This window comes from Uranotaenia lowii, chromosome 2, assembly GCF_029784155.1.
Source record: "Uranotaenia lowii strain MFRU-FL chromosome 2, ASM2978415v1, whole genome shotgun sequence".
Classification (NCBI taxonomy): Eukaryota; Metazoa; Arthropoda; class Insecta; order Diptera; family Culicidae; genus Uranotaenia; species Uranotaenia lowii.
Window position 1 is genome coordinate 303,778,357 of NC_073692.1, and position 21,934 is coordinate 303,800,290.

Here is a 21,934-nt window from a genome sequence, read left to right on the forward strand (position 1 = left end):
GAAGATAAATAAAAATTTTCAAAATAAAAACAGAAAGCGATAACAAATTGTCGGATCGAATTTACTCGATGCAAACTTAAACTAAATTTATGATTTCAGTTTGAAATTCAGCTTTAAAAAACTTCAATATCAATAATGTAAATCAATACACTGAGAAAATACAGAATTTTTTGCAGATTTTTTAGGTGAAGAACAGATAGGTACTTGTTTTTTTTTACAGGAAATATTTTTCATAACTAATCAATTCCATAATGAAAATCCTGTGGGTAGTTTTTTTTAAATATAATTTGGGATATTTTGCATAAAACAAAAGACAGAAAATTAACTCAAATTCTACATTATATCTGTGATTTTCAGCTGAATTGTGTGTAGAAACTTCTTCTGATTAAAAAAAATTAAATCTGGCAATTGAGAAGCAAACTTTTATGTTCATGTTCTCTTGAATTCCTTTACAATTTTATGTTGATTGAAAAACTCGTTCACTCATTCCTGAGTTTTAAATCTGAATACTGAACCTTAATTCAAAAATTGAACTGTTTCTGAATTTCTATACCATTTCTGAAATGTGTTAACAGACCAATTCTGAAATGTACAAAAAATACTATTTCCGAATCTTAATCCCAGATCAAAATTTTATGAGCCATTCATTCATGAATCTTTTAATTAAATTCTGTATTGCTGGTTTAATCTTAATTCATTTTTTCAATTATTTATTTTTAATCTGTATTGTGAATCAGAATTCAAATGTGAATTTCAAATGATGAATCTTAATCTGAGTTTTCAATTTTGGATTGCCACTTACAAGCTTTTAATGTTTAAATTTTGTTTTAGAATAAAGTTTGAGAACTTCGATTTAAAATCTAAAACAAAAATTTTTTTTTTCATATTCGTAAAATAATTAATGCAAATTATTCTCAAAAACATGATTCAAATTTGATATGAAATGCAAAAAAAACAGGAAAGCAGCTTTTCATTCCTTATTTCTTTTGATTATTCGAATTATAAATCAAGAATCTTTAACTTGATACAGAATCAGAAATACGAAAATATGTAGAAATACAATTTTGGTTATGGGAATATACAATCAGAATCTCCAAAATGGGTTTTATTTAAAATTTGATATTCAATATAAAAAAAAAGAAAAAAAAATAAATAAAAAAACAAAAAAAAATACGAATTTCTTTGATAAGGTTACCAGATTGTCCGACAAATAATATAAATATGCCTGGATATTTGATATAAAATTTGGATAAAAACAGGTCTGACTCGGTTGCCCGGATTTCATTGGAAAAGCTGGGTTTGTTCTTATTCTCATTTTAAATCAAACTTTTAAAAATAAATTGAGTTTTAAAATATTTTTTATTCATGCGTCCAAAATTTTTGGAGCAAGTTTCAAAAAAAAAATCAGGGAAGGTTTTTTCAAGTTTTTTTTTATGATTTTTGAGGAGCAATTCCTAAGTTTTGATCAAAATTGCCCGATATTGCCTGGATTTTGGTAGAAAATTTTGAAATTAAATACCCGGATTCTGCATGGTTTTTACATAAAACAGCCGGATTTGTTCAGCGGATACGTGCTGAAAAAATTCTGACAACCTTAGTCTATGAACAAGTGAGAGAATTTTGAAAAACTGTAGCAAAATTTTGAACTTGGGATGTATTTTTGAGGTTTTGGCATTAATTTTTAGTCTAGATTGTTTTTCTTTCATATATGCTCTATTATTTTTTTTTTTTTGTTTCGATTATAGTCGTTTTACCATCATTATGGCATTCGCGACTTTATCAACGTTACAGTTGGCGGATCGTTATTGAAAAACTTATCCGGTACAACTGTGTTCGATGTTTACTCTTGGGCTCGAACTCGCGGACATCTGCTCAGGAGGCAACAGACTTGCCAACTGAGCTATATCACAAGCCACATATGCTCTATTATCATAATATGATTATGGATTTAAAATTTTGAGTGTAGAGTAGAATACCTCGCTTGCTTTTTTGGACCCTCATGGGGGGGGTTTAACCCCCAAAACCCCCCCCGTTCCTACGGCCATGGCTTGGGATTATTTCAATAAATATTTCCTTATTTCGAGGGCTCTCCAAAACTATGAAAATATCTAAAATGAATTTTTTAAACCTTGACATGACGCGAAAAAAAAATTACAATTTTAAACATAAAATGGAGCTTCGGATATAAAAATATAAATCAAGTTCATGTTAAAACGAGTACAAAGAATTTTTATTAAAGATACCGTCCGAAAATTAATGTTTTTAATTCGCATTTTAACGCGCAGAAAGGCTGAAAACCCTCACAAAAGGCCCCATGTGGATAACTGAGTCAATAGCAAGTTAATTAATCCAGCATCATGGACTATTGGATCCTATCCGCATTGAATCATCTCATCTGACCCCTCCCAGAGGGATTTTAAAAGGGGGGGGGATGAGCGGCGGAAGCGTTGAATGCATTCGGACTCACACAAACACACACCCACTTGGCCGCCACATGAAAAGCCCCCGGAATGATTAAAAATTCAACCCTCAAAGTAACGAACTTCGGAAAAGGTGCCAAACCGTCCCAGCAGATCCATCGGCCGAACTCGGTAGTGCCCTGTATGTAGAGCGTGGTGTGATTGGTCATCAAAGGGAGTTGAGGGTGGTCCAGCCCAAACAGTTTTTCCCGTAATCCAAGCGCCATTTGTGGTGACACAGCGTCATCGCCATCGCCATCGTCGGAGGGAATTCGAGCAGGGCAGGTTGATTATGTTCCGGGGTACGTACAGCCGGATCATTTTTCCAATTGTGTCCAGATATAATGAAAAAAAAAACCACGAAAATGTAAATGAGTCAAAAGGTGAAAATCAAATGCGCCCTCCTGGTATCCGCAATCCGGATTTTTGATTGTGAAACTCAATCATAATACGGGATTACGAAGCACTGAAAAAAGTGTATTAATCATATGTGTTTTTAATTCATTAAGTGAAAGGAAAATCTTTTCTACGATTTCAACCGTTTGTCATGAATTAATTTTATTTCCAAGGCTCATTAATGGTTTTTACATATCATCTCAAAGTAATTGAAACAAATAATCAGAGCTCACAATTTACAGTTCATTATTAAAAGTTCAAAAGACTCGATCGAAGGAAGTGTAGGTATTGGAACCTGGGTTGCCAGGTGCCCAGATTTGTCTGTAAAACCAAGACTTTTGACCCTTCGTCCAGATATTGGTCAGACACAGATTTTGCCCAGATTTTTGTTGAGAGTGCCCAGATTTTACAGACTTTCAAAATTGAATGATCAAATCAATATTAATGCATCGGATTTGATCCGTAAATGCCAGATTAGACAGAAATCTCGCTCGTATTCATTGGTATTTGACCAATCATTCGTTAAACAATTCTTTCTTAAAATAAAATCGGCATGATACGTGGTAGCAATCAGTGTTTGTTATATAGTTCTCAACACTCGAAAATAACCCGAATACCATAGGATAGACAAACCCTCCAATAGACACCACCCCCCCCCCCCCCCCTTCGCTCACACTGTTAACTTGTGATCTTCCCTATGCACAGACACACACACACTTTTTTTCAAAATTGCCCAGATTTTTACTCCTCAACACCTGGCATCCCTGATTGGAACTAATCTTTTTTTTTTTGACTTTAGGTTGATGTCATGCTGGAGCGACAAGCGTCGCGTTGCATTCTGCGTTCCAATAAGAAAGCAAAGCAACGCATTGGTATGTCATACTGGCGCTTTGAATTTCACCACAAATCATCTGCTAATGCTTGGAATCGTCTCTTTTCTTTCGGGAGCCAAAAAAAAAAAACTCATCAGATCATGATCCGGATTGCGAGAATGCCAAAATTTTAACCGACAAAATTCCTAGCTATTTTTGCGGGAATAAGAATTTATGAGAATTTTCTCACCGATTAATATATCATTACTTCAAATCGAGAAAAAACAATATTCCCATGGCATTTCCTACTTGTCGCGGTACAAAACACCCTGGCATAAGTATTGTCGCGCTTTCCAAAGCATTCAGCAGGTCCGCGCTTTTCCCATGGAGAGTAGATTACAGGAGTTATGTCGCATGAACAGAACTTAAATCAACGCGCTGCTTGTCGCCTCAGTATAACAGCACCCTCCCAATATGGTTGGCAATTCATTCCGCTTGCAATAGTGTCTTGAGATCAACCCCAGTGCATTCTCTCTGTAATGTTTATTGTATCTATAAACTTAGTTATTCATACAATGAAACGCATGGGGATATTTTTTATCATCTGACAATTTGGTCTTCAGATCTTACCCAAAATTTATAATTTGGTTCAAAACACATGTATGTTTAGATTTTTAAAAATTTTATTTTTCGTGTTCCCGTCTGCATCACCGAATATAGGGTGTCCCAACTCCCATTAGACCACTGCAAAAATTGACTTCTTGCTCCCAAATGTTTTTTCGATGCATTTTCGGTCACCAAGCATCGGTGTAAAATTTGAGATGATTCGGTTGATTCCTGAATTAGTGCAACGCGTTTCAATTTTGTATGGAAATTGGTATGGACGAAAAAAAATTGAATATAAATTCATCCAGAAAATTCAAATTAGCCTGAAACAAATTTTGTGTTTAATTATTGGGTTTTCCTCTTCTTAAGCTTAATTTTTTGCTAACATGAAAAGAAGCTAAGTAATTATTAAAAAAAAGTTATAACCATTCCAAAATCTGAATCCATTGAAAAATGTTTAAAAATGGCAGTCTTTGCTTTCTAGGGCTTTCAAAAATATCATGAAATGTTTTTGCAAAGGTTGTATCAATCAACTAACTCATTGCAAAGCAGTTTTTTGTTATTTTTTTGTTTTCACTCTACATTAGAATAGCTTTCAAATAAGCAGTCAAAAACGCTTAAATTGAAAATGCATTTTGAATTGTTTTTTAAGGTATAACATCGAGTATCTTTCCTACGGTACATGTTTGGTTTGTCATTTGTTTACATGAAATGTACTGCAAGAATCAAGGAATTTGAATCATCCTAAGAACACCTGTATCCGTGGTCCAAACAGCCGGTTTAGACCCAAATTCCGACCCAAGCAACCGCATCCGTGTTCCATTATACCAGTTTCATCTCATATCAATCTCACATCAATTTGACGCAGTTCTGAACCGTTTGACAGTAAATGAAATACGAGTGGGGTTGCCCGTTTTTTCACTGGATCTTATTTCGTTGGTTCAATTTTAGTAAAAATAAGACCCAAGAATAGATCACGGATACAGGTGCTCTAAGTAATATTTTTCTGATCTTCCAGTATATCTTTGGCGGTTTTTAAATGAATTTTTTTGTTTTTCCATACAAAATTAAAACTCGTTGTGCTAATTCAGGACTGAATGAATCGCTTCCAAAATTTTTATTGCTATTTGTGGCAGTAAAAGTAACAAAAAAAAGTTATGGGATGTGTAAAAGTGTATAAATTTGAAATTTTCATACAAAGTTTGCAGCGTTCTAGTGTCTAGTGTTATGTATAAGCACAATTTTGATACAACTCTGTTCATTGCGTGTTTTTGCTGGGTGTTGTTGTTTACAGTTTAACCTGAAACTCTGTGTATCGTGAGTTACAGATTTTATAATTTTGTGAAAATAAGAAGCATTTCCTCGGAAAAGCGCAAAAATATCGTACGCAAATCGTGCACAAATGGTGTACTATCCTCAATATTTGGCAAAGTCACTTGGCGAAAATTGATGAAGTAAACATTGGAGCGGTTTGAAAATCGATTGGGAAGTATGTAGAGGAAAGCATCTTGGTGGACAAAAAATCCGAGTAAAAACCGGGTCCGGTGGACAAAATTTTGGACCAGAATGTCATGCGTACTAACGAAACCTGCCTGAGTTCCCTTATGTAGATCCCCTATCAGCACTGTACATCGTACCAATGTAAGATTAGGTCTAGAGACATATAAGAATCAGAAGCCGAGTCCAAAACACGCTACTACCAAGAGCTCGTAAATTATATGATCAACTGCTGCGTGGAAAATCGGTGTGCGTCATGGCCGTAGGAACGGGGGGGGTTTTGGGGGTTAAACCCCCCCATGAAGGCCCAAAAATGCCAAGAGAAAATTTTTTTGGCTGAACATAAAATTTGAAATTTCTAATCAAATTTTGATGAACAACTTAAATGATTCATGAGTAACTATAGTGTAGTAATCTCGACTCCAAAACCTCAAAATCTCATTCCAGGACCACAATTCTACATCAGTTTTTCAAAAAATTTCTCACTGGTTGATAGTAATTCAGTCCCAAATATTGAATCCCAATAAAGTTGGACTAAGCTTTCCAGATTGTCCGCATTTTGACCAGAATTTCTCACTCTATTTGCAAAATCAAACGAAAATTTCAATTGAGTCATAAGAATTATGTACCTTGCGTCCAAATAATTCTTTTTAAACAAATTTTGCCAAAATAAACATGAACGATTTTTTGGAAACCTTTAATATAATTCTGAATCGGCTGATGTGTGTTTCAAAATAAAAACAGTTTTCCACGAGTTTTTTTTTTATTTTATGGAAATAATTCCGAAATTCGTCTGCATATTGGCCGGATTTTTGAGAAAATTATGAAACAGTATGCCCTAATTTCACAAGATTTTGAAATACAATTTCCTGGATTTGCCCAGCCCGGATACTTGCGGAAAAAAATCTAGTAAGTATCCAGTTAATTGTTCTTGATTTTCAGTTTACACCATCTTTGGTATAGAATCCTGCTTAGAACCTTGGTGATGCATTTCAATCTAAAATATGATAAATTTCCAAGATTCGAAACTCATAATTTCGGAATATGAAAAGAAAATATGAAAATTTGAAACCATTTTTAAGATTTTGATCTGAAATTTGAATCCTTAATTTTTATGCAAAGTTAAAACAAAAGAAAGTTCAGAATTGAAAAATTTGAAACAATTTCATCATTCAAAATGTTATTTAAATTTAGAAGCTCAATTACGAATTAATAATTGAAAAAAATCATATTGAAAACCATAAATTCAGAATCAAATAAAAGATTTCTGGTTTAGGGTTCTGATACAAATTTCGCTTTTTGGTTTCAAAATCATAGCATTTGTTATCTGGAATTTAGATTAAGGTTTTGATTTTGAGTTCAAAATGCAGAATTCAAACTAGGAAATGAAATCCCAGGTTTGTATCCAGATTTTGCTCAAAGTTTTATGATCAATATTAAAATAACAATGTTTGAATTTCATTAATTTTCATTTTTCAACTTTGATTCTTGGTTTTAAAAAAATTAAAATTCAATCAAAGTCAGTTTGGAAACACAAACCTGATGAAAATCACACATAAAAAATTAAATCTGGATTCATTTCAAAGAATTTGTTTTTTTTTCAAAAATCTAGATTTCATTTTCCACAGGATCACAGGATTTTTATTATGAAATATAAAAAAAATTAATGATCATTTTTTAACTTGTTTTTTATCCTCAGGTAAAAATTCAGCTGGAAGTTTTATTTAACATTTTTTACATATATTGCAGAATCTTCATTCTTCAAAATCTAACTAAAAACTAAAATCTTAAATTTTAATCGAGATAACAAAAGTAGAAAATAAACCTTATTTGAACAAGTAACCTAATTTTTTACATTTATTGCTGAATATTTGATACATTTGCACCCATGCTTAAAATGGTTGTACTTGTGGTTCAAAAGAATTAGCTCCCTGTGAGTAAAAAAGTTTTTTTTCTAAATGAAGCGTTCAAAATCCTTTTTTTTCGATTATGATTGGCGTTTCTACATCATTGTGCCACTCGCGACTTTTCTCATCAATACACTTATCTGGAACAACTGTGTTTGATGTTTAATCTTGGCTCAAACTCAAGGGCATTAGCTCAGAAGGCAACTGATTTACCAACTGAGCTATATCACAAGTACTTATATTTTTTAAAGCTTCATTTAAAAAATGGCATTTCCTAGGACTAATTTTCAAAATTAAATAACTTTTAATGCAAAATAACTTTAACTTGAATCTAACTTAACTTAGTACATATACATTTTTTTCACTTGTGTAGGCATTGTTCAAGCAAAAATGTTATAGGAAAAAAATTGTCATCAAAACCCCCCCCATGAGCTGGTTCTTCCTACGGCCCTGGTGTGCGTTATCATCGACGACCAAAAACCTATTGCAAGTTTGATTACAAAAGCCATGTTTTTTGCAGAATTTTTAAGTAATGTTTACATGGGTAGGGTAACGGACTTATTTTGGACCAGGTACATATTTTGGAACACCTTGCAGCTTTTTTCCAATCTTTCCCTCATAAATCATGTTAATCATGAAAATTTTGAACTAGTATAGTTGAAGATACTTCTTAAGGTTCAAATCATATCTGAAATTTCATTTCAATATGCTGATAAGGGAAAGAAAGTTGAAAATAAGTTTTGATTTTTCACAGTTGGGCCAAATCAAGCCCAATCAGGAGGAGGATGATGTGCCATTATTGAAGTCATCTTCCAAGAAGTTTTTTGCCTAGCTATGATGAATTTAACAACTGCAAACATGTTCCAAGCTATGAAAAAACACTTGAAAACTAGTTTGCAAGCTCGAAGAACCAAAAAAACTTGTTTTAATGGCAATTTGACCCATGTCAAAAATAGGTCCTTCTTCATTCCTTAGGGACTTATTTTGGACCACCCAACATAACCTGAGTATTGAACTAGCTGTTAATTGTTCATGAACGTAATAAACATTGTACGACGATATGAAAAGTATTATGCATACTATTTCAATCGCTTATAATAAATAAAATTTAAAATTTTGGCATTATTTTATTAAATCAACTCGCTAAATCCCAAACCCGCCTTTAGGCGTGGTTCACTTAAATTTGCATAAAACAGAGCCAATCATTGTTTTAACTTACTTTTTATGCACTATGCTTTAAACAACGTTTATCTTAAATCTACATTAATGGAAATTTGATAAGCAGTCGTCACAAGCTACAGCTTAAAGAAGCTTAAAAACATAATAAAAACTGGGCATGCACCAATTTTTTATTCAGTCATTATTTTTGATACTTCATGACAAATTATTGACAGTTTGGTCTAAAAATTACAACCATTCAGGGTTGCTTTTCGAGAAAAAAACTTGGTTAGGTAGAAGAGACACTAAATTTTACTTCGGAAGTCCGGACTTCCGACTTCCGAAAGACTTCCGACAAAGAAAAGTGAAGTACTAGATTGTCGGAAGTCTGTGTTTTGTTGCCAGTTCACCAGCGACGTTTCTAAAAGTTTTATTTAAATTCACAATATAAACGTCTAAATGAGGGGTTGGAAAAAAACGACATCAAATCGACAAATATGTGACGAGTTTAATTTTTGTAACGGTTATAGTATCTCAATTTTAAAGAAGAACAATTTTCACAAAAAATATATTCAACTATAGCTTTGAGCTAATGTTAATGCGTATCAAAACTTAGGAAAAAAAATTTTGAAATGTTTAATATTACACGTGAAAAAGTACTAAAAATCTAGTTTTTCAGTCCCTGTGGTTATGCAACTTTTGAAAAAAAATCAAAAATCTACTTCAACGAAATTTTTTTAAACAAAAAATATTTCAAAGATAAAACTAAACTTTGTGAATTTTTCGGCTGATGGTTACGAATAATTCTCGCACATTTTTATCTTGTTTGAATCTATGTATTCCACAGAACTGAAGCAAAACCAAATGCACTAAGATTTTGGAAGTCAAATGGATAAATTATCGTCACGACTTCGTGATGATGTCACACTTTCTCAACTTATTATTGGGTCGCCTGAAGAAGATTGCGTTCTAAAAATTGATCCTAAAGATAAGCCAATTGGCCAGTGTTTATCACTGCAGGACAAATTTTTTCGAGTTTGCAGTGTGCTGTCGGGATTTTCAAAACATTTGAAACACACTATATAACAGAGGAGTATTTCTGTTTACTCTAATCATTCCGAAAATTATTGTTTTAAAGCATAATAAGTTTTAGAAAAAGAGGTTGTAGAAAGAAATATTCAACAAACTAGTTTACCTAAATAGAGGCTGGGGAAAAGTCGATGAAAGTTAGTTCAGGAATGAATGAACGTGAACAAACCAAACTTGACTATAAGAATAACAAAGGAGAAGATTAACTGAATTATTCGCAAAATTGTGCATCAATCGCTGTCGTGAATATAGCAAAACTTAGAAAAAAAACTTATTTAGTTCAAGAGTGGTCCAAAATAGGTCCAAAGGATGATCCAAAATAGAAACCTGGTGGTCCAAAATACCGCCCAGAGTAATGATCGAAGAAACGAGTTTTTAGGCTTAAATCTTGTTATATTGCAACAAACGACGATATGTTTTGATTGACAAAGCCATGATCTTCGTAATGAACGAATAAAGCAGTCAAAAATTGTAACATGTTCTTTTTTAATTCAGAAAATAGCATAGCCACTTCCCAAAGCGGTCCAAAATAGGTCCGTTACCCTATATTGCATTTTTAAACAGTTAGAACTCAGGGGGAATAATTTATAAGAAAAGCAAAAAAAATGTGATGATAATGATACGTTAGAAGTGTAGGAAACCATACCATTTTTTTTCTTTATCTTTTATAATAAAGAAGTTACGGAGCAAATAAAATGATATCCCACTCTCCCATACTTTACACAGCGATTGCACCAAAACTGATTTCAAGTTTCAACCAATAATCTAATCTCTATTGATGATTTCAATGAATTTATCTCTATGAGTCAAATATAACTTGAAAATGGTATCAATACTTACAGTGAGGGGCAAAATAAAGTGTCCAAATTATTTTTTTATCATTTCTTTTATTTTTATGGTTAAAATTCACCGAAAACACATCGTAATCATTTTTAAAATATTGTTTATTATGTTCTTTTTAATTTTTGTTAATGTTGCGCTGGTAAAAAAAGAAAGTTTTTCTGATAGAAAAAAAAAATTAATATTCCAAAAAAAAATGGGCAAAATAAAGTGTCCAACTCAAAAATCAATAAAATTTTGATAAGTTTCCATCGCGAGGCCCCTCGAATTTGTTTGTTTTGTGTATTTTGACGTTTCATAAACAACTGGCTTGGCTCTGGAGTATTCAAACAGGTGTCTACATTCGAATAAGTTGTAAAATATGGAGAACGCATAAATTTCTGGTTCCATTCCGTTGTCCATCCGGAAACTGGTTGTTCGTGATGTGAATAACGCTCAAACGCACCGGGAAGTGGCCAAGCACTACGAAATCAGCAAGACAGCGGTATCAAAAATCATGAAGAAGATGAAAACGTTCGGATCGGAGATGGATCGCCCAGGAAGAGGACTGAAGCCCAAGACAGATGCCAGAACGGACAAGAAAACCATTCTTGAAGTGAAGAAAAACGCAATAATTACGATCCGGCAGATACAGGAAGAGCTCCAAGTTTCGGTATTGCGTTGTACTATCCGTCGCCGCATCCATGCAAAGGAGTACCATAGAAAGATCACAGTGAGAAGGCCTTTCATCAGCCAGGTGAACAAGGCTAAGCGGCTCAAGTTCGTCAAGGAACACGCCGATAAACGGCTCGTGTATTGGAAAACATTGTTGTGGGCCGATGAATCCAAATTCGAGCTATTCAACCGGAAGAAGCGGGATCATATGTGGCGCAAGTCGGGTGAGGAGCTCCAAGATTGCCATATCCAAGGATTAGTCAAGCACGGAGGAGGTAACGTGATGGTGTGGGGGTGCTTTTCTTGGGGTGGGGTGGGCAATTTGGTAAAAATTGACGGAATCATGACAGCTGAGTCATATTCCAATATCCTGCGGAAAACCTCGACGTATCCCTCATCAAGACGGGCCTCGAAGAGCGCTTCGTTTTACAGCAGAATAACGATCCGAAGCATAGGGCCAATCTGATGAAGTCATTTTCCCGTTCCTGCCGCATCAAACCCCTTGAATGGCCCCCACAAAGTCCTGATCTGAACCCCATCGAAAATCTGTTGACCATCCTCGATGCTCTGATTGATAAGACTGGTGTGACAAATTAAAAATACTTATTTTGATGCCATGGAGCATGCGTGGGAGGAACTCGACCCACAACACTTGCATAACCTTGTTTAAAGTATACCGAAGCACTTGTAGGAGGTGTTGAAGGCCGAAGGAGGCCATACCTATTATTAAATCGTTCTTGTTTGCCTTCAGTTTGAATCAATTTGAAGCTGTACCGATCTGGACACTTTATTTTGCCCCTGTTTTTTTTGGAATATTAATTGTTTTTTTTTCTATCCGAAAAACTTAACTTTTTTAACAGCGCAACATTAACAAAAATTTAAAAGAACATGATAAACAATATTTAAAAAATGATTACGATGCGTTTTCGTTGAATTATAACCAGAAAAATAAAAGAATTTGAAAAAAATCATTTGGACACTTTATTTTGCCCCTCACTGTTTGTTATAATTTCGTCTTAGTACATCTTCGTATTTGAAAGTTGGCTAACGCCCCGTTGTACTGATCTGAAAATTGCGGGTTCAAGTCCCGTCGGTGGGCCTTTGTATCTTTTTCTAAAAAATCATGATATTAACATATACGGGCTATAGGCTTGCCAGACACTTTTAGAAAAAAGCGGGACATTTGAGAAACTCTTAAAATATCTTTTTTATCTGAAAAAAATCAAAACAGTTCAATTATAATATATAACCAATATTTATCCAACGTTATTCTTAGAAAGTACTCTAAGGTTTTTTTTTCACGCGGATTGATTTTGTACAGTTTTCTCTTACATGACTTCTATTTTCCTTGGTTTTTGCAATAAGCACGTTTAATTTCCACGGATATCACGAAATAGAGAAAATATTTACATGTAATCATTTGGAAGCAACTTAAACAGTATTTTCTTCATACCAAAGTTATTTACATGACATTGGTTGAACGTGCTCCGAGAATAGTTAACTGAATAAGAATCTTTCTGTAATGCTAGGAAAATTAGAGTTATTCAGTATTGTCTTAAATGAAATATGAAAATGCTGTTTATTTTGTGCAAAAAGATTTTTAAAAGTTTTTCTGAGTTGAAATTCAAATTGAGGCTAAAGTTTGATTTTTTTAGGGTAAGTTAGTGAACTTTGTGAAAGTTTTCCAAGAAAAAACCGGGACATTTTGAGGAAAAAGCGGGACAGCGGGACATTCAATAAAAAAAAGCGGGGACATGTTCCGCTTTTGCTAGACGGATGGCAACCCACGGCTTATATATTTTTTCCTTTTTTCAAACCTCAGGTTTCTCATCACCTTCGAAAATTTGAAAATGTTCAATAAGCAAGAAATATGCTGAAATTTGGGATATTCATCTCAGTAGAGGACAATTGAAAATAGAAGTACCACAGAATCATCGATAAGTATGAAACTTCGATTAAATCAGATGGATTAGTTTCAATTCGAATTTCAAATCTAATATTAAAATTGAAATGGAAATACATCAGAGAAACTTTGTATTTCCAATTGGTCCTATTGAAGCAACTACAGTAGTTTTTTTTTATTTATGATCTTTTTAAAATTGATTTTCGGATACAGGGTGCATAAACCAACGCAAAGTTCAATAATGTTCGAGAAACTAACAAAAATTTTGAGTCCTTGATTTCCTGGAATTATTTGAACCTACCAGAGTTTTTCAAAATTCAGTGGACAAGTGAAGTGAATCAAACTACGGTCTGGTCCGGTAGCCACAGCATTGTAAAAACAAGTGAGTATTTTGCTGGATTTATTCAAATTATCTATATATATAAAAATGAATGTTTGTCTGTCTGTCTGTTCCCTATAGACTCGGAAACTACTGAACCGATCATCGTGAAACTTGGCATCTGAGGGTTTTTGGGGCCGGGGATGGTTTCTATAATAGTTACAAACCGCTCCGACTTAAGGGAGTGGGGGCTTCCATACAAAGTTTGTAGTTTTTCGGAACAAATTAAAGTCATGACATCCATTTTCTCGAGATTTTTTCTTCCTTTGGGCGGTTTGTTTTTCGTCTCCAAGGTAGAGGCGTCGCGAGCCAACGTCGCAAAAGGATAGTAACCCAGGCACAGCATACTGATCAGTGGGAATATTTTGGCGCGTATTTCTCAACCAAGCATATTTTCTTTGAGGGGTTTGTTTTTCGTCTCCATGGGCGAGCAAACTTCGTCGCAAAAGGATAGTAACCAAAGCACACTGTTTATTGATTGCTGGAAAATTTAACAATAAGGCGCCTGTTTCTCAAACACGTGGGGCGCTATGCAACCTAGATGTGTTTTTTTCTTGCTTATTTGATTTGTTGTGCACGTGGTAATAAATGACGCCTAGATGTGACACGGATTGGAATTTTATCAATCGAATCAAAAACAATTGATAGATTTGCAAAAATACTTCCATATTTAGTTAGTGTTAATGTAGGTAGCATTCGACTTTTCATTCAAGGAACATTAAAACATGTTCAAACGTTCAACTTTTTCTGTTAAAAAAAATATAAATTATGTTTTCTTCTAGAAATTGTTACTTCGGCCAAAATACACCACTGAAACGAGTTTAGAAATGAAAATGAGAGCTTTTTATTTTAAATAATTCTGAAAAAACCATCGTACTTTTTGCTTACATACCAATTCAAGTACGTACTTAACATGAAAAGTACGTACTTGAATTGGTATGTTTTGTTCCGCTTCGTTTTTGAAAAGCGAGACTTTAGAACTGATATTCAACTGGACGCAACATTTTCAAGAGAAATTTTTAGTTTACCCTTAAAGTGTTAAAAACAATATTCCCTTCTGTCAACTTAGACGGTGGGGCAAGGGCAAACGTCGAACTTTTAAGAAATTCATCTTCAAAATGATTCAATATGTTGGAAAGACTAGAAGGGGTATTCCGAATGTTGAAACTAAAGCGGATATTGAAAATTCTTAAATGTCTTTGTAAATGAAGGTCGTTCCCTTTGAACAGCATTCGTTAAAAGTGGAGTAACAAACATAAATTTATATTGCAGGAATACTGCAGATATATCAGTGAAACTTGATAGAACAAAAAGCAGGAATTCGTATTAAATCCATTTTAAAGCCAATACTCTGACGCATCTGTAAATAAGCTTGGCATTGACACTTGCCCCAATATACGGGACAAATGTAAATTTAGAAATTTGTTTTTGCCAACATTTTTGAATATATGACTTTCAAAGAGAAAATTTAAAAAAAAACGCTGAGAACTTATTTAGTGATGCAACCGATATTTTTTTTAAATATTTATATTTTTACCGTAGTAAATTCATTTAAAAAAAAAAGAAATTTGCACTGTATTTAATACATAACTAATTTAATATAATTTTCATTACCATGAAAAGTGCTGTTTGGGTATCGAGCCGGTTTAATTTGCCTACCTTCTAAAAGCAGTGGGGGACAAAATTGAAGAAGATGGGAGAGCTCCTATGTAAATTTAAGATAAAGAGCTTTTCAAAGAAGGGACCATATTTAAAAAGGTTTTTTTGGGTACAGAGTACAAATTTCAGATCTTGAAAAACGAGTTTAGAGATCAAGTTTCAGTTAATAATATATCCCATCTTTGAATTGCAATTCAGAACTGCAGCTGCAGCTCTCATTTCAAAGTTGTTGGTTCTGAAGTATGATGAGGTTTGATTTAAAAAAATGCTTTCTAAAATCTAAATTTGAATAAATTTTTACAAATTACACTTATTTCCGGAAGGTGTAGCAAAGCACAACGGGTCAGCTAGTTGAAAATAAAAACAGAAAAATTGAAATTGAACGTTGCGTGTTTCGGTAAAACACTGTTTTTTGAGGAGGTTTTTTTTTATCGATGAGTATTATAGATTTGAAATGATAGACAAATAGAATCTATAATACTCATAGAAAGAAAGTTATTAAGGTGTTGAAAACAGCGCTGAGCATTTTGAATAGAAACTTCACCACATACTGAATTTTTGTCCTTCTTCAAACATCCCTCAATATTATACACTCTAATTCAGATTCCCACTCTAATTCCCTTGATTCAGATTTGAAGGAAAACAATTCAAAATTCGCCAAAACTAGGAAAACTCAAATTTTGATTAGAGCGGCATAACTCAAAACTGAGTTGTAGGGGTTTTCGCGAATTCTGAGTTGTTTTTGTTCAGGGTGGTTTAGGCTTGTTCATGGATCGACTGAATGAAAAAAAATCAAAAATTTATGAAATTTTGAAGCGGTTTTAAATGGAATTTCTGATTTCAAAAAGAAAAAGACGATTGTGCGGTGTATTTAAAAGATGGATTCGTACATTTTTATCCGGTCGGCTTTATTTTTACCACAAAAAAATTAGTGCCACCGGGCCATTTGACCGCATCCAGCCGGTGGATCTACGTGCTGTTTCACTTGATACGCTAACCCACCAGCACACTCTGCCTAATTTGACCTGATTTGAAAAGACAAGGAAAAAGAAAACACCATTGGTGAAAATCATTTACATTTCAAAATTACGAGAAAATTATACTTACAGTTGTGAATGATGGCTTCCGTAGAGATTTCTGGAAGAAAAGATAAATTTGTTAAATTTTTTATTTATCCTTTGGACACCACTTAATTTCTAACTCAAAAGTAAATGTAATTAAAAGTTGCACTCACCTTGATTATTGTTATTATTTCGTCAACTGGTCTCCGACCATCGCATCCAAACAATCAACACTAGTTTTGGAACTCTCTGAGTTGTTTTCATCTATTTTGTTCGAAAACATATGCGTCTTCGCTAAGTTCCAGACTTTGAAAGTCAATAGATGAAAACAACTCAGAATTTTGATGGATTCCAAATCAGTTGTTTTCATCTTCATACACGCTGGGCCAAGTTGAACCATTAATGTTTGAAAAATAACCATAATGGCAGTTTAGTGGATCAAGTCGTTTTATGAGTTTTCAGCGAAAACTCATAAAATGAGATTCTACAGAGAACTTGAATAATGGTTATTTTTCAAGCATGGTCGAAAAAGTAAAAATGGGTCGAAATTAAAAGAAAATATCCGTTTTTAAATATGAATCGACTTAAATTTCATTCAATATATAGAAATTCAATAAGTTTCATATTATGCATTATGTATTATAAACATCATTAATAAACATAATTGTAATTGTAATTGTAGCACTACTATGTTGCATTAGCGGAAGAAAGTTTTGTCGGCGGAGGGAATGATTGTGTCGGCTACTGCTACGGATAATGCGCTGCTGCCTTTCCTTTAATGTTCAGCCGGTGGCCTGTGGTTCAGCTTCCGGCTGTGCTGTGATTTTGGTGCCAGTTTTTCTTGGTGTATATTCGGAACCTCCTGATGCAGCAAACGTAGGGAGTTCCGGAACATTCTGTAATAAATTTTCCGTGGTTATTAATTTTGGAACAGTTCACAGAGATTTCCAAATTGATATGTACTTACCTAAAGACGTAACGGCAACTGTTATAATTTCGTTGAGTAGCAAACCGACGAATTTTTGTCTGCGGTGGAACTGCTGCTGCTTCCGACCCCAGATAACCTAACTCTCGTCTGAAAATTGAATTTGAAAGAGTGACGTTAATGATCTATCTGAACACAATTTCTATTTATTGAATTAACATAGATATTACAAGAACAATACTTACAGTTTGTATGTCAAGCAATTCAAGTGATTTTTAAGAAATTTAGTCCAACGTAGAATCACAAACAAAACAAACACTTCAGCGAATGAAAACATGGCTCCTGTTTTTTCAGTCATTTTTTTGTTTAACTTCAACCATTATCAAAGTTTTCTTCATAAACTCGGAAAATGGTTGAAATTTAACAATTCATAACGGTTGAAAAATAATAATTTTAGCAGTTCTACTAAAAATACCATAAAATGTATGAAAAACAATCATTTATGGTTAAAAAAATATGAGCGTGTACATAATGCGACAGCTGAACCGAAATTATTCAGTCTCTGAATAATCTAAATTTACCGTGTAGATTTTAAACGATGACGGATAGACCATAGGCTAGGGTTGCCATCCGTCCCGCAAAAGCGGGACATGTCCCGCTTTTTTGATGAATGTCCCGCCGTCCCGCTTTTTCCTCAAAATGTCCCGCTTTTTTCTTGGAAAACTTTTACAAAGTTCACTGACTTACACTGGAAAAATCAAACATTAGCCTTAGTTCATTCGTTCAACACAAAAAATTTTCAAAAACGTATTTTCCTCAAAATAAACAGCACGATCAACCAATCCAATGTAAATAACTTTAGTATGAATAAAATATTTTTTAAGTTGCTTAGAAATGATTACAGATCTTAATTTTTCGTGGAATCTCAGTTAAATTACCTTTTTTTACTCAAATTTCAAAAAAAAAATTGAAATATATTTGTTATCATACGAAGGTTTTTTCGCGGTATGAAATCCACCGTTTTAGTTAAAATATTTCTTTCAAATAACGTGTTTATTCTCAAAAACCGTGAAAAAACCGTGTAAATACCAGTCATGTAAGAAAAATTGAGCAAAAGCAATCCGCGTTAAAAAAAAACCTTATTGTTCTTTCTATGAATATTTTTGGCTGATGGTATATGTATCAGTTTGGCAATACAATCAGGGTTGGTCGGCTCTTCTCAAACAACAAAGAGCCGGGAGAAACCAACTCTGTTTTCAGTTCGGCTTCCGAGTGCAATCCTCTTTCGCTGATCGTGCTCCACTCGTTACCCGAGTTTACACGAGCTGTAAGTGACTCGGACGGCAAGTGTGAGAGCATTTGCATCCGAGTGGGAGAAAGAGAATTCTAAGCAAAGAACGCCCTGTGTTTCATTAATACACCTCAGAGTAAATAAGGAAAAAATTATTTAGACTCCCACCACACAACGTAGAAAAAATATAAACAATTTCTACTCCGCTACTATGCTCACTGCTGTTAGCTGTTTTGAATTCTTTTTTTTTACAAAAGGTAGCGCTGTAAGAAGCGGTGACAGGTGGTTTCATCAAAAAATCAGGACACCGCGAAGAACAAAAACCAGGATTTTTCAGGACCCCAGTAGATTGGTGGAAATGAAATGCAGCTCTTCTTAGATTGCATAAATTAAGGCGAAATAGCGGTGCAGTATACGCCTTAATTTATGCAACAGAAGAGATATGAAGTTAGGTGGCTTTTAGTTAATACCGAAAAACACGGTTCAAATATCATCTGAACCGAAGATTACCATTGGTTTAAGAGGTTAAACTGTTTTTATTGCAAAATCAATTGCAATTAAGATCAGGACGGCTTCTAGAAAATCAAGACACTGCTGGGAGCTTTGATTCGGAAAGTAGCATCTTTTCTCGTGAACGTACCAAGAATAAACTGAGTTAGCTCTCCAATTCTCCTCAGCACATTGCGCAACAGATTTTTCCGGAGAAGGGAATTCTCTTCATCAGCGGATATGAATGCTCTCGCTCACTCTTATGTGTTGACAATCTCACTCTTCATTTCAGTTCGATTTATCTCTCCCCGCACCGATTGGGGGAGCAGACGAAAAAAATTGCACTCTCTTTCACTGGACAAGCCGATCTAAGGAGTTTTGCCACCCATGAATACAATTAAGCATTTTTAAAGAGTTTCTTAAATGTCCCGCTTGTTTCTATAAGTATCTGGCAAGCCTACCATAGGCAGAATGTTACGAAGGTGTTGAAATGAGCGTAGAGCATTTTGTATAGAAGCTTGACCACAGACCATTTTTTGTCCCTCACCAATCAACCGTATCCAAGAAAAAGAAGGTGAAAATAATTGTCACGATTTTGCCAGGTTTAAAAAAAAATGTCCTGTTTTGCTCAGTCCACATAATTGCAGGAAAAAAAAATCTGCAATGCTTAGTTCAGGGCCCACTTTAGCTTATATTACAGTGGAACAAGTCGTAATATTGTTTCACGGGGGCACCTTAACTGTTATAAGTGATGATTTGATACCGATTTCTATTCGTTGATTTCTAGAACTTGAAGCAGTTTGATTATAATAAAAGTCAACTTTTTGATTCTCGGTAATCAGCCCTTTATGCATAGTGTTATTTTAAAACAACATTAACTTATATTCAAATATCTTGAATACTAGTAAGTGTTGCAAAAAAGTATTCTCTAGATTAAAAGAAACTAGTCCATGATAATTTTATAACGATATTTTAATCTCTGTGTGAGATATAGAAGAAAGTATGCAAAAAAAAATCAAAAATAAAATTTATTTATTTTTTTATGTGGTTATTTTTTTTCATAGAGCGGAAATTGAAATAAAACTTAATTCTAGGACGTGTTATATTCTGAAAATGATTCCAAACAAATACTTAAATTTGTGAAAGTATATTATGTCGTGAATCGATTCTAAACGAGTTTAAAAAAAATGGATTAGGTTAGAACCAAAGCAAAACAAAAAATACTGAAACTATATAACTTTATAACTGGCTGGATATCATTATGATATTTTTGAGCTATTTTACCTGTGAAACCATTTGCTTACCTTTCACTCCTAAATCATCACTTGAAACAAACTGGAAAAACAAAAACGGGGTGTGCTGATTGGCATTGATAAAATGCCAGCTTCCACCCGTAGGCCGAAACCATATTTGATACCCTAGGGTACATCTGTAATAAACACAATTTTTTATTGTCAATAAAATAAATTCCGAAGAGTCTCACCTCCCGAAATCGACAGTCTGCTTCCAAAAGATCAAAACTTGATTCTCGAAAACTTTTCTTATCCTTATATTGGTAACGGGGCCAGGTTTAGGATAGACGGTGCTACAAATGCGAATCGATAAGATCCAAGGTGACCTTACGCTCAAATCAATCTTTAAACGATCGGATCCAGCTAGTAGGGTAGGTTCAACTAACAAGCTAGGAAATTGAACGCCTCGCATTGCCCTGAACTCCTGATCCGTAGGGTAGCTTGGTTTTCCGTAGAAACTCCAAACGTAGTACGGATCGGTAAGTTCCAACTGGAGGGCTTCTACAACGTATCCTACTGTTTGACTGCTTAGGTTTTCGGGCAGCTTCACATTTATATTTAGCGAGAATCTTCTGTCTGTTGGATCCGATGAGTCATTAGATTGTGCAGCTAGAATACACGCATAGAAAGGATCCGATTCGTAGCTAACTAAGTAGCTTACATTTGTCCGGATATCGTATTTAACTTCCGTTGCCATCAGTCCTGAATTGGCCAACATACCCAAAGCCGAGTAGACAGGTTTTACAATAAACTGCACATGTCTGGGGCTGGTTAGATTCATCTGAAATCGAGCTAGCAAAGTTCTTTGGTCAAATTCGAACGGATGGTAACTAAGAAAGGCATTATCGTGGGAAATCGATTCCAAGTTTGGAAATCTTCCTTGCAACAGGGCACTCCAATGCTGAAAAACGGTCGATACGAGAATGGCACCATATTTCACGTTGGCTTGAAAACTTCTTGGAGTTGACCAGCTTGCAATCGGATCGGCTTCACTGCAATTTAAAAAAATGAACAAGTGCCATCTATGTACATTATACTACTCACTCGTTTGCAAATTGGAGATGCGAAATGTTGGGAAACATGTCCCGCAACTGATGTACCAATTCCATACCACCAGTAACAATTTCGTCGGCTCTCAATCCAGAACCTTTTCGATGGAATGTCACAATCTCGAAAGGACATTTTCTCGGAAAATCATTGCAAAACTTTAACGAACTCCAACAAAACGGATGATGATCTCCGGTTCGAAACAATCCTGCAGGACCTCGTAGCTGTAAGCGAGGATTGTTCAGCAATCTACTGGCTGCATCCAGTCCTAGGCGTACGGATCTGATGTATTGCATGTATTCTGAAAAAAAAAACACCCTTGAGAACTGCCCGAGGTACTTAATCAAAATTAGTTGAAAAATAACACACCATTTACCGTGAAGTTCAGTACATTGTAGCCCTTCAAATCTGGTTCGTTCCAGGTTTCGAATCTCCATTTTTGAACATTTCTAACTCCATAACGATCTGAA

At 34.4% G+C, this 21,934-nt stretch overlaps 2 protein-coding genes and 1 long non-coding RNA gene across 3 annotated transcripts in view; all 3 read right to left on the reverse strand.

Moving 5' to 3' along the window:
- Positions 1–2,220: 2,220 nt before the first annotated feature.
- The window catches only part of LOC129743922 (alpha-L-iduronidase), a 72,480-nt gene continuing 52,766 nt past the window's right edge, over positions 2,221–21,934 (reverse strand). Inside the window, exons 3-7 of the mRNA XM_055736162.1 lie at positions 21,834–21,929; positions 21,462–21,765; positions 20,609–21,409; positions 20,430–20,554; positions 2,221–2,599 (exon numbers count right to left, since the gene is read on the reverse strand). Coding sequence (XP_055592137.1) covers positions 2,523–2,599; positions 20,430–20,554; positions 20,609–21,409; positions 21,462–21,765; positions 21,834–21,929 — 1,403 coding nt within the window. The 3' untranslated portion in view covers positions 2,221–2,522. The remainder of the gene's footprint in view (positions 2,600–20,429; positions 20,555–20,608; positions 21,410–21,461; positions 21,766–21,833; positions 21,930–21,934) is intronic.
- LOC129743928 (uncharacterized) lies at positions 16,054–16,729 on the reverse strand. The gene is made up of 3 exons (XR_008736738.1): positions 16,594–16,729; positions 16,467–16,496; positions 16,054–16,384 (listed from the first exon to the last, which is right to left on the reverse strand). It is a non-coding gene; the product is annotated as an uncharacterized LOC129743928 (long non-coding RNA).
- On the reverse strand, positions 16,969–17,704 carry LOC129743926 (uncharacterized). The gene is made up of 3 exons (XM_055736165.1): positions 17,591–17,704; positions 17,388–17,495; positions 16,969–17,316 (listed from the first exon to the last, which is right to left on the reverse strand). Exons 1-3 carry the CDS (start codon positions 17,701–17,703, stop codon positions 17,196–17,198), a joined length of 342 nt encoding a protein of 113 aa, XP_055592140.1. The 5' UTR covers position 17,704; the 3' UTR covers positions 16,969–17,195.